The sequence below is a fragment of the Vombatus ursinus genome, unplaced genomic scaffold (genome assembly GCF_900497805.2).
Source record: "Vombatus ursinus unplaced genomic scaffold, bare-nosed wombat genome assembly UNPS02014830.1, whole genome shotgun sequence".
NCBI lineage: Eukaryota > Metazoa > Chordata > Mammalia > Diprotodontia > Vombatidae > Vombatus > Vombatus ursinus.
Window position 1 is genome coordinate 35,881,088 of NW_020954608.1, and position 15,724 is coordinate 35,896,811.

The window sequence follows — 15,724 nt, forward strand, 5'->3', positions numbered from 1 at the left end:
GAACTCAGGTCCTCCTGACTTCAGGGCTGGCGCTCTAGCCACTGCGCCTCCTAGCTGCCCCTGATTTATTTAATTTTTATATATCCTTTGCTGCCTATTATACTCATCTGCACATAGCAGGTATTTAATATATGTGTATTGAAGTCTGTTGAGTTTGAATTATCTTCAGATTAGAAAACTTATTACCTCTTTTTTTTTTTTTGCTTTTTAAGTGACTTGCCCAGAGTCACACAGCTAGTAAGTGGCAAGTGTTTGGTCTGAGGCTGGATTTGAACTCAGGTGCTCCTGACTTCAGGGCTAGTGCTCTATCCACTGTGCCACCTAGCTGCCCCCTACTTATTACCTCTTGATCTTTAAGCTAACTATAGCAATTTGTGCTTCAAAAAGATCACCACATTCTCATATAGTGAGGGCAGGACTTATCTCCTTTTTTTCTAGAAGGTAGCCATGCTGAATTTGAAAAATTCTCCAGTTCTCTGAATATGGAGCTTGGCTTGAGAATTATGAAAGCCCTATAAGACTGCACTTGAAATGAGATCTGGGAAGTGAAATGAAGGGGCCAAAGCTCTTTTTACCTCTCATCACATGAGGAGGAGGAGTTGCTACAAGCACTTGAGCTTGTTGCATGCTCATTGGACCCATTGTTGGTGCAGGTTTGGCCCAAGATGGTATTGAACTTTGAGTAGCCTTCTTGCCATTCGACAATAAGGTACCTGTGTAGATGGAAAAATGGATTCTAGTTACCAAGGAACACACTCCAAACACACTATTGCAATTATTTATAATAAATAATATTAAAAATCTGGTCTGTTCAATTTGCAGTATCCCTTAGCTATAGACCCTCTCCTTCCATTTTTACCCTCTATTCCTTCCCCTTTTCAATCATGTACATGTGTGCCGGCTACTATGATATTTTTAAAGTTATCATCATTGTTGGAAGATTATTATCAGATGTAGTTATTTATTTATAATATGAAGTTGTTAGGCCAAATGATCTCCAAGGTCCCTTGCAGCTTCAAGATACTATGATTTCTACAATTCAAAAATGATCATTCATTGTTGGAGCTCAGCAAAAGTTAAAACCAGTTATCCAGCTGTGCCTACTTAACCGTATGTGTCACCTTCCCAGGATGATGCATAGGCTCTTCTAGCAGCTGTTGCTATTAGGAGTTGGCATGGACCTATGAACTAGAACCTCAACTAGACACCTTTAGTTCTTGACTCTTGGCAACTTGGAAGCCATCACCCATGTAAGGGTGATCCTTCTTGTTGTTGTTTTAGTCATTTTAATTGGGTCCAACACTTCATGACCCTATTTGGGATTTTCTTGGCAAAGATACTGGAATAGTTTGCCATTTCCTTCTCTAGCTCATCTTATAGATGAGGAGACTGAAGCAAACAGAGCTGAGTGACTTGCCCAGAGTCACACACCTAGTAAGTGTCTGAGGCTAGATTTGAACTCGAGTCTTTCTGACTCCAGACCTGGTGCTCTATCCACTGTGCTACTGAGGTGCCCTAAGGGTGATCTTTGCATCCTTGGAAAATCAGTGATTATTTCCCCTCACAAAGCACCACAGTTATGAGAAGTCCTGCATAAAACTGGGGAGGGAAACTCAATGTAATTCCTTTCCACTGTATATATGAGACAACTAAAGAGAATTCATAAACAGAGAAGACGTAGGCACACGATAAAGATAAACACAGCATATTTGCTTCCAACTGTTTGTTTAGTGCTAGGCAGCCCTACATTTACAGTGGAACTGAAATTAGGACAAATTTGTAGGCTTTGGGGGGGTCTAGAAACTTAGACTTTGTGGTTGTAGTAAAAGAAGATTTCCCATTCTGTGATTAATTAATTTAATTTATCAATCTAATTAATTAATTTAACTAAATTAATCAGGAACAGAAGCTAGGAGGTAATGATAAAAGATATTATCAGCCACCCCAAGCACAAAAGGAAAGTGTCTCAATAATGAATGAGGAAGAGGGCTCATTTTAGCCAAGCTGGTCATTTCTAGCTCCGTACACATTTTCCTAATTCTGATCCCATATCCTTATCTCACAATCTTTTCATCTTGATTTGGTTTTCCAAGTAGGTTGCCCTACTGGAGAGAGATGTTCCCATTTTAAAATAGGAAACTGTCTTTCTGATACAAATCATTTTCTTCTTTTTAAAGGGCTTGACCACTCTCAAATCATTTGGTCATCAAAGAAATGAGAAAAATGGCTTTGGAGAGAGTGGTGGCAGTGGTATAGTCTTCTTACACCTTATCCTCAACCCTGACATACCCTGCAATCAAGTGACTCTCACTTCATTACTGTTCCTAGAACAAGAAACTCTATCTCCTGACTCCAGGCATTTTCACAGTCTGTCTCCCATGCTAGGAATTCTCTTCCTCCTCCCAGCTTCCTTCAGTCTCAGCAAAAATCCCACGTTCTACAGAAAGCCTTTTTCAATGCCCCTTAATTTTAGTGATTCTCCTCTGTTGATTATTTTAGATTTATCTGTATATATCTTGTTTGTATGTATTTGTTTGCATGTTGTCTCCCCCATTAGACTATACATCCTTGAGAGGAGGGACTGTCTTTTGACTTTCTTTGTATCCCCAGTACTTAAAACAGTGCCTGGAACATAACAGGTACTTAATAAGTATTGATTGACTGACTGAGATCACAAGATCTCTTCTTGAATATCAAACAACTAGGGTTAACCTGCCATCTATCATTAACAAGGCTGAAAATATAGACAGCATTTACTGTAATGCGTGCAGATGTTTCTCAAATGTGTTTCACAGATGTCAGTCACTAAGAAAGGAAAGTAAAAGGGACCAATAGAGTGACTATTCCAAAGTTCACCAAATTAAACAGCTAGAGTACTCATTGACACAGATCAAAAATTGCAACAGTGGGGCTGGGCCTTGAAGTGACACAGGGTGGCCTAGCCTTTGATCCAGGGCCAAAGATATAGTTTCTGCCTCCGAACTAAAAGGAAACACTGACCCTGGCAGCAAGGTCTTCGTTGGTCCATTGGAGAATCTGCCAGCATCCTCTCATTCCCATCAGCATTTTCAATCAGCATGGCAGTAAGTGGACTTACAACATGGTGGTCCAAAGACATCTGCAGGATGGTTCTTGTTATCTTCTTTTTGTCAAGGTTTGTGATAGCCAGAGTCCTATATGGGGCAAGGGGAGAACCAAACAAACCATCACCAAAACATTCCAGAATGAATTAGAGACTTGTTCTGGGGATCGAAATCTAGACCCAAGTTGGTTCCTATATTTATCGGAAAATGCTCAGTTGATTGCTGTCATGACTAAACTTTTTTTTATAAACAAGTTTTAATTGATATCTTCTTTTTTTTATATCATCATAGTTATCCCCAGTATCCTTCCTCTTCTCTCTCCCAGACAATCATTCCATATAGCAAATAGTATTTTTTTAAAAGAAGAAAATAAGCACAACTGAACAATACTTTGAAAAAGCCCCAAAACATATACAATGTAGGACAACTGTAGACCTCTTACACTCACAAAGAGGTAGATTGGGGATGACTTCTAATATCTCTTTATTTTAGTCTTACTTGTTCTTTATAATTTGTTATATTTGTTTTTTATTTTTTTGGCATTTGGTGATTCTTTCCGTTTACTATTATTGTAGTTACTTTATATATTGTTTTCTTGGCTTTGCTTTCTTCAGTTTGCATCAGTTCGTGCAGATCTTTTCATGGTTCTCTACATTCATCACATACATAATTTCTTACAGGATAGTATTATTCCATTACATTCGTGTAATACAATTTGATTACCTATTCCCTAATCAATGGGCATCTACTTTGTTTCTAGTTCTTTGCTATCACAAAAAGTATTGCTATAAATATTTTGCTGTATATGGGGATTTTCTTGTGATCAATAGCTTCCTTGGAGTATCAGCTCAGTAATGGAGTCTCTGGTTCAAAGGGTATGGACATTTTATTTACCTTATTTGCATAATTACAAATTGCTTTCCAAATGGTTGTACCATTTTACAGCTCCACAATAATGTATTAGTGTGCCTATCATTCTACAACTTCTCCAACATTGACTGTTGATATTTTGTGTCATCTTTGACAATATGCAGGGTGTGTTATTTATTAATCTTGAGTAAGCTCATTTTGCCTTTTTAAAAGGGGATGAATATTCTTCACCTTGATTTTGTCAAGGAGACCAAAGCCTGTGGTTCATAACCTTATCTCTGTCATAGAGTCACTCGACAATGCTTTAGTCAAGAAACAACCATCCTCCTAATTTGCCTGAGTTATTTCTTATGTACTAGCTCACTTTCACTTTTCACTTTGTTGATAATGACAATATTTAGAAATAAATGTATATGATATAAATTTATAGATTGAATGCCATACCAATACAACTACCATGAGGTTACTTTGTAGAGCTAGATAAATAATACCAGAATTCTTTTGGAGGAGCAAAAGGTCAAGATTCTCAAGGGAAATTATGAAAAAAAAAGAAAGAAGGAAGCCAATCACGATCAGATCTTAAATTACACAATTTAAAGCAATAACCATCAAAACTATTTGGTAATAATAATAATAGCTAACATTTATATACTGCTTACTATGTGCCAGGCACTGTACTAAGTGCTTTACTGTTTAAAAAACAAAACAAAACAAAACAGAAAAGTTGATTGGTAGAAGAGGTTAGAGAAACAAGACACAGAAGTAAACACAACAGCATAATGCCTGATAAATCAAATGACTCCATTTTTGACAAAAACTGCTAGAAAAACTGGAAAACGGTATGGAAGAAATTAGATTTAGTTAAAAAAAATTACACAACATACCATACTCAATCGCAAATGGATACATGACTTAAATATAAAAAGTCATATAAAAATTAGAGGAGAAGGAATGGAGATGCTTTCCACAGCTAAGTTTAGAGAGAGAATTTTTACCTATGTAAAGGATAGAGGCAATCATAAATAATAAAATGGAGAGTTTAGATTACATAAAATTGAGAGGTTTTTGCATGAGCAGAATAAATGTAGTCAGAACTAGAAAGGAAATAATTAACTGGGAAAAATCTTTGTAGGAATTTCTGATAAAGTTTGAATATCAAAAATAAAGAATTGATACAAATATAAAGAAGAATGATACCCCTGTAAATAGGTGGTCAAAAGAGATGAACAGGAAGTTCTCAAATAAAGAGAAGCAAATTATCAATACACATATGGAAAAAAATACTCTGAGTCACTAATAAGAGAAATACAAAATAAAAAAAAACACCAAGTTTCCATTTCATACCATCAGATTAGCAAAGATGACAAGAGGAAAAGAGAAACTAGAGGCATGGTAGGGGTACAGATACAGGAATATACTATTGTTGAAGCTGTAAATTGGTTCAATTGCTGCAGGAAATAATTTTGACTATCTAAAAAGTTATTTAATCTGTATAAACTCCTTGACCCATAAGTATTCTTATTGGGCACACCCCAGTGAGGTCAAGGAATATACAAGAACACTTATAGTAACATTTTATTGTAGCAAAGAACTGGAAACAAAATTGTTACAATAACTTGGGGTAACTTTTGAAATCATGACTGGTCATTGGTTTTGTCAGAATTCTGAATCCAACGATTTTATTACTACCTATCAGTTGAGAAAATGCATGTCCTTCCCATCCTTGCAAAGGTGGGAGACCATAGGTATGGAATATTATATTCACTGTGAAGCATATATTAGTTTTCTTTTTTAAAAAAATTTCTCTTTTAAAAAAAAATCTTTGTTGCAAGGGATGGCTTGCTAGTTAGGGAAGTGGGTGGGGATATATTCAGAAATGAAGGGGATGTAAAGACAAAAGTTGTCAATAGAAATATGATTAAAACAGAAGTGAATGGGAATTGCTATAAGACACTAGAATAATATAACAAAGGGGCTTCTAGAATCTCCTTCCCTGATCATCTCCAAGACTATGGCAGATGCCCATATGTATGGATTGGAGAGTATAGGTTTAGCCCAAAATGAGGGCTGGCTGGCAGACTAAGGTGAACACTGGATACCCTGTCAATCTTGATTTATAATTTTCTTACATCAGAATCCTAAACTTTTCAGTTCAGTAATGTCTTCAGTGTCATATAGTGGAGAGAGTCCTGGGCATAAAGTCTGATGATTTGAGTTCAAATCTCTACTTTGACTCTCCTGTTTGACCATAAATAGAACACGACCTCACTGGGCCTTAGTTTACTCATCTGTAACATGGAGACAATGAAATTTATACTACATGTCTTATAGAGTTAGTATTCAAGAATGAATCCAACTCATTAGTAGTTTAGGGTGAAGCTTGAACCATCCACAAACATTTATTAAACTCCTCCTATGTGTCCTACACTGTGTTAGGTGCTAGGAGAAATACTTATCCAAACTGTGTGATATCAATTTGCAGTTCTCCTGTGTACCTTGTTCTCTTTGGGAATTACTGAAAATTTCTGATTTGTATAGCAAGAAAATACCCTAAGAAAACAGTTATTCCTTTAGGAGATGCTCTTTCCTGCTTACCTTTCAGATAAAAGTTGGTTTATGGTTAGATAAGCCCATAATTTCCTGGTGAAATTAGGGTCTGCATGCTTGTCCTTTGACAAGAAGGCTTCCAAGTCCTCCATTTCTGCAAGAGTATCCATGACTAACTGTGCATTGGCCTGGAGGATAAAAAGTTCAGTTGAAATATCAAGTCCAAGAAGTAGATCCATAAGCCAATATTTCAGTGTCTACAGTGTATGAAGTTACTATGGGTAGTGGTGGAGGCAGTAATATTCTTTTTTTAATGGAAGGGTTTAAGGGAGCAAATAGAATCAAACAATCACCTACCACCCCATTAAAGATTAGGTATACTACCAAAAGTGAAAATGTTGAATCAATAAATGCTAATTTTGCAAAGTTCCCTAAATTTTTAGTACCAATTTTGGGCTTTTGATTCTTCCCAAAGACATCAAGTACCAGTACTGATCCTTTGGCCCAGACCTATCATTTCAGTGAGAGCTGGAATTCCTGGTGAGGAAACTCCCTCTACCAGTAGTACTATTCTACAACTTACAGACTTAGAGAATAAATCACTTGCCCAGGGTGATGCAGCTTGTATATGTAGGTCTGGAAGTAGGACTGGAACCCAGATGGTCCCGACTCAGAGATCAGCTTTCCATCTATTACAATACTACTACTTCTGTCTCTGTCTCCTTAAGTTTCAAGGAGCAAAGGTAATGTCTAGGTAGCCCTAAACTATGTAGCACCTGCTAATTTAGACAATCACCTCATAGGCAAAGCACTGTTCAAGGAAATAGCCTCTGCATAGTAAAGCTTCATCAGACACTGCAATCTCAAGTGCAAGTTAGTCAAGTTTGTCCTAAAAGAAGTATGTATTTCCATTAGGATTGTATGCAGGGGTGGGGAACCTGTGGCCTTGGCCTGAAGCCACATGGTCCTCTAGGTCCTCAATGTGGCCCTTTGACTGAATAAGTTCTTTGAAGTTTGGATTCAGTCAAAGGGTCATACTTGAGAACCTAGAGGGTCACATATGGCATCCAGGCCACAGATGACCCCCCCCATTCAGTTCTGCCACACCTTTTATTAATGTATATGCTTTCATTAGCGTAGTGCTTCCTAGTGGTGAGCCTATTAGGGTGTGCTTAGTCAGTATTCTTGTCAAGTACATGGGTTCCCATCCTTCCCTTCCCCTCCTCTCCCCACTCTCCCACCTTGGAGCACTTGCAGATATTCTCTACCTGCTACCTGATTCAGGGAAGGGAGAGGTTGATTGAACTAATCCATCAATTAATCAGTCAATCACTGAATCCCACAGAGCCTTGAGAACTTTTTCAGGTGATGAGAACACATCTTGACGACCCAATTAAACAGATATGTCAACTAGGTGTGAACTGAACTTCCTGAGGAGCTAGGGGCTTGTATGAAACTAGGAGTCTGGAATCAGAGAAAAATTTTGGTTAGAAGAGAGGAAGGATGGGGGACTTCAAGGGTTAAACCAGAAAGAACTGGCAGCACAGGGGTCACAGACAAAAGTAGACAAAATGAAGACTAAGGTGTGGCAGAGAAGGAAGAGACCAAGGAGAGCCATCAGCCCCGAAGGCATCTCAGAGTTAAAGACTCTGGCTGAAGCCATTGGTTGTACTCAGTTCCTCAAGGATTGAATAAAGTTCCAAAAATAGGTCTGGCCCCACCCCCTACCCAATATCCCCTTCTGGTATCTGTCTACAAGCACTATAACATACTCTACTCACTTCTTTACCTAAACATTAACCTGAAGTTTTGCCTTAACCACAAAATGGCCAGGGTTAACTAGAGGTACATAAATGTAAATTAAGGCAGAGAGCCACCCTTCTTCCTAAATTTTAGGAATTTTACTAGTTGTTGGCTCTGATTGTATTCCTAACTTTTCACTTAATATAAACTCCCTACAGCAGCAGAGAAGGGAACCATTAGATTGCCCTCTGCTAAAGAATGAGCTGATTGTTGGAACAGAATGTGACTGATTAAATTTTCAGAGACAGAAGGAGTAAGGAGGAAAAAAACGCAATGATTGTCCTGGTCACCCTCCAAAGCGATACCTGCATCCATCCATCCATCCATCCATCCATCCAACCATCCATCCATCTGTATGACTCAATCCTGGGTTGAGTCTCTCCACTTGTTGCCAAGTTGGAAAAGCTGATGATACATGGTGCCACAAGTGGTAGAAGAGGTGACCTCAGGGTGGCAGGTCACTTTGGAGGCAGATTTTGAAAAGACAGTATGTGACTCCAATTGAGTTAAGGAACCCAATGATGGGTCAAACAAAGACAGAAGTAGAGAGAAGATAATTTTGAGTGTTCAGATTTTTACACAGTCCCCTTGGGGCAAGCAGAGGCTATCTACCTATGGTCTAAGGAGGGGGAGGGGAAAAGTGAAGTACTTTACTGGACTGCCAGTTAGGTGGCACAGTGGATAGTACACCAGGCTTGGAGTCAGGAAGACCTGAGTTCAAATCTTGCCTCAGACACTTGCTGTAGTGTGACCCAGGGCAAATCACTTACCCTTTGTTTGTCTCAGTTTTCTCATCTGTAAAATGGAGATGATAATAATAGCACCTACCTCCCAGGGTTGTTGTGAGGCTCAAATAATGATTATAGAGCTTAGCATAGTACCTGGCATATGTATATATACATATACATTGATGGAATGCTAAAGCTGCCCCCACCCCTTCTAACTTCCTTATGGGCCACACTGAGCAGCATGCCCACTGCCCCCAGATCCAATTCACATATTTGAACAGGTGTGTTCTTGTACCCAACCACAATCCTATTATCTATTTAGCCCAAGACAGGACCACAATACCTAAACTATCCATCTTGACCAGACAGGACCACAAAAGCTAGCCAGTCAGAAAGCAGCATGACCAAGATGTTTGACCACTAAATAATAGAAGGGACCCCCTATCCTATTACCTAATCCCTTAACAAAACCCTCCTGCCTTTTTAGTATCAACCATATTCCCATATTCTATGTAAATTTTGATTGTATAATCGGCATCACATACTCTATAAAATTGTCTGTCTTACCTTACTGAAATTGCAAGTTCCTTTAAGGAACTTTATTGCAAGTTCCTTTAAGGAACTTAGTCACTCAGCAGAACATGAAACTGTCAAATACACAATAAATCTCTCTAACTGACTTGGAGTTGGCTTGGGTCTTTGAAATTCTTTGAGATATCCCATCACATCACAACCTGACCCTCATCATATACATATATATAAACACACACATACACACACATGTACATATACATACACAATACATGCATACATATATGTACATATATTGGCTATTCTTATTCATTGGAATTATTGACTGAGCATGTCCTGAGGGGCAGTGCCACTAGTAGGTGCTAACTAGTAATGCGATCCACAGTTGTTTTTGGAACAGTACCAGCTGGTGCTGCCCCACAGATACAACCTGCATCTTCAAGTGAGCCTACTTCATTTGCAGCGGCACCTTCTATGAATTCATTTGTCGCTACTTCAGGACCTTTGTGGCATCTTCTATGGCAATAGTCACCAGAGAGGACAGGAGAGTACATCACACTGCCTCTTGAGCCAGAGGACCTGGGTTCAAATCCTACCTAGGACTTCACAGCTTGTGTGACCTTGGACTAAGTCACTTAACTCTCTGGCCTTCACTTTCCTCCTCTGTAAAATGAGGGTCTTGGACTGAATGGCCTCAGGGGCCTATTCTGTCCTTTGATTTATGAACATCTGACTCAGCATCTGGGAATTTGCCTATAGCACTTGCAATTCCTGTCTCCTATAGTCTTCCTACTAAGGTTAGTGGCAGTTTCCATCAATCTGTTTTCGAGGATCCCCACCCCCTTCAATAAATAGAAATTATCAAAAATTTAACCTGAATGGCTCATTGGTGCAAATCTATGCTGCATTTGGACAAAGCAAGCCAATGGTAACCACTCCCTTTCAGTCAAGTTGTAGCTGCTAAAAATATCTAGTAATTCCTTTAATTGTGGTGCAAAAACAGGACCATTTTCAGAAAGAAGTTGTCATCCACCAATTCTTTCTCAAGTTTTATAGACACTTTCAAAACATTACAGGATTACAGAATTTTAAAAGAAGAGGCCTCAGTGACTAACTAGGCCAACCCATACTCAAGAGGAATCTATCTCTACCATGGCATACCTGACAGGTGCTCATTCAGCCTCCATGTGAAGTCCTTCAGTGAGGACATGCCCACCATTTCCTGAAAAAATCCATTCTCCTTTTGGGACAGCTTTAATTGTTAGGAAGTTTTTCTTGATTTCAAGTTTAAATTTGCTTCTTGGTGACTTTCACCCATTGCTTTTGGTTTTACCTACTGGGGATAAACTGAAGAAGCCTAATCCCTCTTCCATATGACAGTCTTTCAAATCCTTGAGGACAGCTATCACATCTGTTCTGAGTCTTTTCCTCTCTAGGGTAAAAGACCCCTTCAACCTTTGTTGGAATGAACTTTTATATGGTCACAAAATATCTCTGTCTTTTGCTCTGTGGTTTCATGGATTAACTTTAAACAGAAGACAAATTTTAAAAGAAAAAAGCCTGCATCATAGATGAAACATCAGGTAATGTGTGTAAAACAGACGACTCTGGCAACAACTTTTAACATGTGAATTGGCAAAAAAATTGGTTAACAAGTAATGGCAGATACCATATTGCCATACGCAGCCCATGTCAGATATGCTATTGTGTCATATATACTTTTTTCCTGGAAATTAGCTATTTGTAGATATCAATGTCTTACTTTAACATTGTTATGTGAGAAATATTATTGAGAAATAGATTAGTCAATTTAAGGTGTCATCATGTCTCTTGGTATTACGAATGAGCTAAATGATTTTATCCATTGCTCCTGGAAGTTATGAAGGCAACTGGAAGGTTTTATTTATAGTTCAGTTTTCCTTTCCTTTCCTAAGGAGCTTTTCTAATAACATATGCCAAAGTTCTTTAAAATGTAGAAGGATGCCCTTCTGTTTACTAGAGCTTACTATGTTTTGCTACAGTTCAGGTGAAAAAAAAATGGGAAAAGATAGACTTACATGATATATCTTCAGATATTGGTATTGGTGTTTCAGGGAAAGAATGATATTAAGTATGATTGGGAAGAAGGTATGTATACTCTTGTTCCTTTTTTCAATTCTGGATGGGACAGAGTATCAATCAATCAATCAATTAGCATTTATTGTCTACTATATGCCAGATGCTATGCTAGGCACTGGGGATGCAAAGACAAAAGGGAGACAGCCTATTTCCTCAATTACATTCTATCTGAGGAGAAAACATGGATATATATAAGTATATGTAAAATCAATATTGTGGGGGCAGGGCACTAGCACCTGGGGAAATTAGGAAAGGTCACACATAGAAGGTGGTACTTGAACTGAGTCTCCAAGGAAATTTGGGATTTTTTTTTCCTGAAGCAATTAGAGTAAAGTATCAAGCTAGAAAGTATCAAGTATCTGAGGCTGTATTTGAACTCAGGTCCTCCTGACTCCAAGGCCAGAGCTCTATCCACTCTGCCACCTAGCTGCCCCCAAATTTGAGATTCTAACAAAGACTTTCAGAAGCCTAGCGAGGAAGACATACCGAAGTAGCTGTGATGATACCTTCCACATGGTCCAACTTCTCAGATTCAACTTTTCCTGCCACCACTATTTCTGAGCCTCCAAAATAGTTATGGAAACTATTCTGAGTAACATCTGTCACAGCCTCCTGGGGATAGTTAAACTGAACATTTCGTAGCAATGGCGTAGAGACCTGGTTGTAGAATTGCTGCAAATTTAAAAAAAGAAAGAAAAATCATTACTTTCATATCAATCTATATGTCTATAGCAGATTTTCTGAGGGCTTTCAGTCAATATCATCTTATTTACATTTCCACAGCATCTCCACTGCATCTATCTCTGTGACAAGGGTAAGGTATAAAGAAATGCATATGATATTAACCCTACATAGTCTACTTTGAGAAGCTGCTTGGCATAGTAGCTCAGACTCAAAGCCAGGAAGACCTGAGTTTGAGGTCTTCGTAACTTCCAGGTGCAATGGATAAAATAATAAAATAACTTAGCTCATTTATAATATGAGAGAAATGTCACCTTAAATGGGTTGATCTATTTCCCAGTAATCTTTCTCACATAACAAGTCCTGTCCCACCTCTGATATATACTAGCTGTGACCTTGGGCAAGTTACTTAACCTCTCAGTGCTCTGGGTACCTCTCTAGTATTATATGTTGTAGAGAAGGGGCTGATCTGCATTTATGAAAGGAGTTTCCTCGCTTGGAATTCCCCTAACTGATGAAGTCACAGGTCCAGTTTCTACTTCTGGGGACAAGGTCTTAAGCCAGGTGTTAAAACTGAACCAAAGGGAGGATACGAGACCTACCAAGGAGCCTACCTCAGAGTCAATAATAAAGACTTGATGAGGTCCTTATCTCTCATTTACCATCTCAGTGTTGGCTCTATTCTACCAAGTGCAGGAAAAATATAAACGCTAGCATGTACAAAAGGAAAGTCATCTGGAAAAAACTTCCCCAAACTGGTACCTTTTATTTTTCCGGAAATGAAAAATAATTTAGGGCTTGGAATTGAGCATTCCCAGGGAAAGGCATTTTCTTTGTTTTGCCGGTCAATTTAATCTTAGTAGTGATCTCCAAACAGCATTATTCCAAAATAAACAAGGAACTTGATCTTTTATGCTTGAACGATTTTACAAATTGTAGCTTCATCTTGTTTGTATTGATCTTAATAATCCAAAATTGAGTACTGAGTAACAATCATAGTTTTGTGATCATAGATGTAGAACTGCAAGGAATCTCAGAGGCCACCAACTCTCCCATTTTACAGCTGAAAAGCTGAGAACTAGGGATACCTAGCAACTTGCCTGAGGTCACACTGGTGACACATTAATTCTCCTCTTCTGGGTTGGGATGATGCAAAGGACAGAGTGGCAAGGAACAGCACTTTCACCTTTAAAAGGGCTCCTCTTCCTTCCTTCCTTCCTTCCTTCCTTCCTTCCTTCCTTCCTTCCTTCTTTCTCTTTCTTTCCTTCCTTCTTTCCTTCCTTCTTTCTTTCCTTCCTTCTTTCTCTCCTTCCTTCTTTCTTTCCTTCTTTCCTTCTTTCTTTCTTTCTTTCTTTCTTTCTTTCTTTCTTTCTTTCTTTCTTTCTTTCTTTCTTTCTTTCTTTCTCTCTCTTTCTTTCTTTCTTCCTTCCTTCCTTCCTCTCTTTCTTTCTTTTTCTCTTTCTTTCTTTCTTTCCTTTTCTCTCTTTCTCTCTTTTTCTTTCTTTCTATACTTTCCTTCTGCACTTACTTCAGGAACCTGGAATGTTACTGAGAGGGGAAGAGAGATACAGGAGGGCACCAGAAGCTGCAGGTTCCTGTAATTCTTCTGGACTGCTTAGGAGTGGCAGGGAACAGCCTTAACCTGGCTTTGTTAAATTTGGACGGAGAGATTGACCTGGGAGCACAGAAGGAGAGGAAGTATTTGTGATTGGATTGCAAATTTCAGTGAGACTGAGTGAGAATTTAATGGGTTTGGGAGAGTAATTTCAGTCTCAGGATGGTCTGCAGGAGAAACTGAGTTAGAAAGCTCAGAGCTTGAGTCTGCATGAGGAAGAGCAAAAGGGCAGAGGGGTGGCATAGTTGTTAATGACCTCTTTTGCAGCAAGATGTAAGTAATGAGAAAGATCAGATTCTCTCTCTTATAACATACCTGAGATTTTCCGGCTTCTATTTAAGGCAGTTATTGCCTGGAGAGGACTGGACACTGGGCTTTGTGACAGCAGTATAGCAACAGAGCAGTTTCATGTGTGTGTCTTTTCTCCCCAGTGTTGCATGCTAAATGCTTTCTGGTTTCCTATTCATCATACCATGCCACCAATGTGGAAAGTGTAAGTGAGGTGAAGGGAGGAGAAGAATTGAAAACCTTTTATGAGTCTTGAGTCAGGATCTCAGAATCCCTTGATTTCTAGACTTGATATGGCTAGATGGGCATAGTGGATGGAGCACTGCTTGACTTGGAGCCAAAACTCAAGTTCAAATCCTGCCCCAACATTTACTAGCTGTGTAATCCTGTGATCCCCCTCACATTCCTCACCTGTAAAATGGAGATAATAAGATAACCTACACCACATGGTTGTTGTAGGAGACAAAATAATATATGCAAAGTGCTTTCTGAGCTTTATGTATAAAGTACTATATATTACCTCTTATTATTTTAGATTTCACGAATTTGACAGAAAGTATAGTCTAAAGAGCTTCATTTGATTCTTTTCTGTTAGGTAAGGCTTGTTTCTTCTTCAGCAGACACAATTAGTGAGGAAAGAAAATGCAGACAATGGCTACCTTGAGCTGTAAAGAAGTATCCTGGTTTCCATAAATCCTTTGAGCAATGCCATGGTTTTCTTGAGACAGCCTCTCCAAAAAGTCATAGTCAACATCAAAACCTATCCCCAGACTGAACAGGGAGATATTATCTTGTATGTTTCCCTTGACATTCTTTTGGATGTTGGACAATTTTAGCTCTCCTGAAATTGAGGGTGTGAGAGAGGGAAGAGAAAGATGAAACAACCTTATTGAGTCACAAATTTTATTTGAGAGAAATATAAATGACGAATTGAAACTAAAAACATTGCAATTACTCATTTTAACCTCACTATAATGAAACGCTTTATTTGTTTATATTATCTTTTTGTTTTTTAAATTGTTTTTTTCTTTTTCAAATAACAAGTTTAAGAAAAATTAATCTCCCACCACTTCTTACAACTGAGCAAATTTAAAAAAAGAAACCTCTCAGATAAGTCCCTCAATACATATCTACAGTTTTCTGGCAAAAACAAATTTCTAAATTAGCCATGACTGAAAAAGAATGTGTCTTTCTGCATCTTAAGTTCATCATCTTTCTATCAGAAGGTGAATGGCATGTTTCATCTTCATTCCTTTGGACTCATGGCTAATCATTGCATTGATTAGAGTTCCAAAGTCTTTCAAATTCGTTTTTCTTCTAAATGTTTTTATTGTATAAATTTTTCTCCTAGTTCTGTTCACAAAGAAATATTTTCTGTTATTTTCTCCATGACCTCCATTGTCATCGAAAGTCATTGTTGTTAGTTTTTTACTCTTCATCTCAGCTGTGTGGGAAGTAGA

The 15,724-nt window shown here is 38.4% G+C and overlaps 1 protein-coding gene across 2 annotated transcripts in view; it reads right to left on the minus strand.

The window, feature by feature from the left end:
* ITIH2 (inter-alpha-trypsin inhibitor heavy chain 2) overlaps window positions 1–15,724 on the minus strand; it is a 53,546-nt gene that overhangs the window by 14,229 nt on the left and 23,593 nt on the right. For both annotated transcript variants that reach the window (XM_027838527.1, XM_027838525.1), the window contains exons 13-17: window positions 14,924–15,105; window positions 12,167–12,352; window positions 6,549–6,688; window positions 3,001–3,173; window positions 576–713 (exon numbers count right to left, since the gene is read on the minus strand). In XM_027838527.1, the coding sequence (XP_027694328.1) occupies window positions 576–713; window positions 3,001–3,173; window positions 6,549–6,688; window positions 12,167–12,352; window positions 14,924–15,105 (819 nt within the window). The remainder of the gene's footprint in view (window positions 1–575; window positions 714–3,000; window positions 3,174–6,548; window positions 6,689–12,166; window positions 12,353–14,923; window positions 15,106–15,724) is intronic.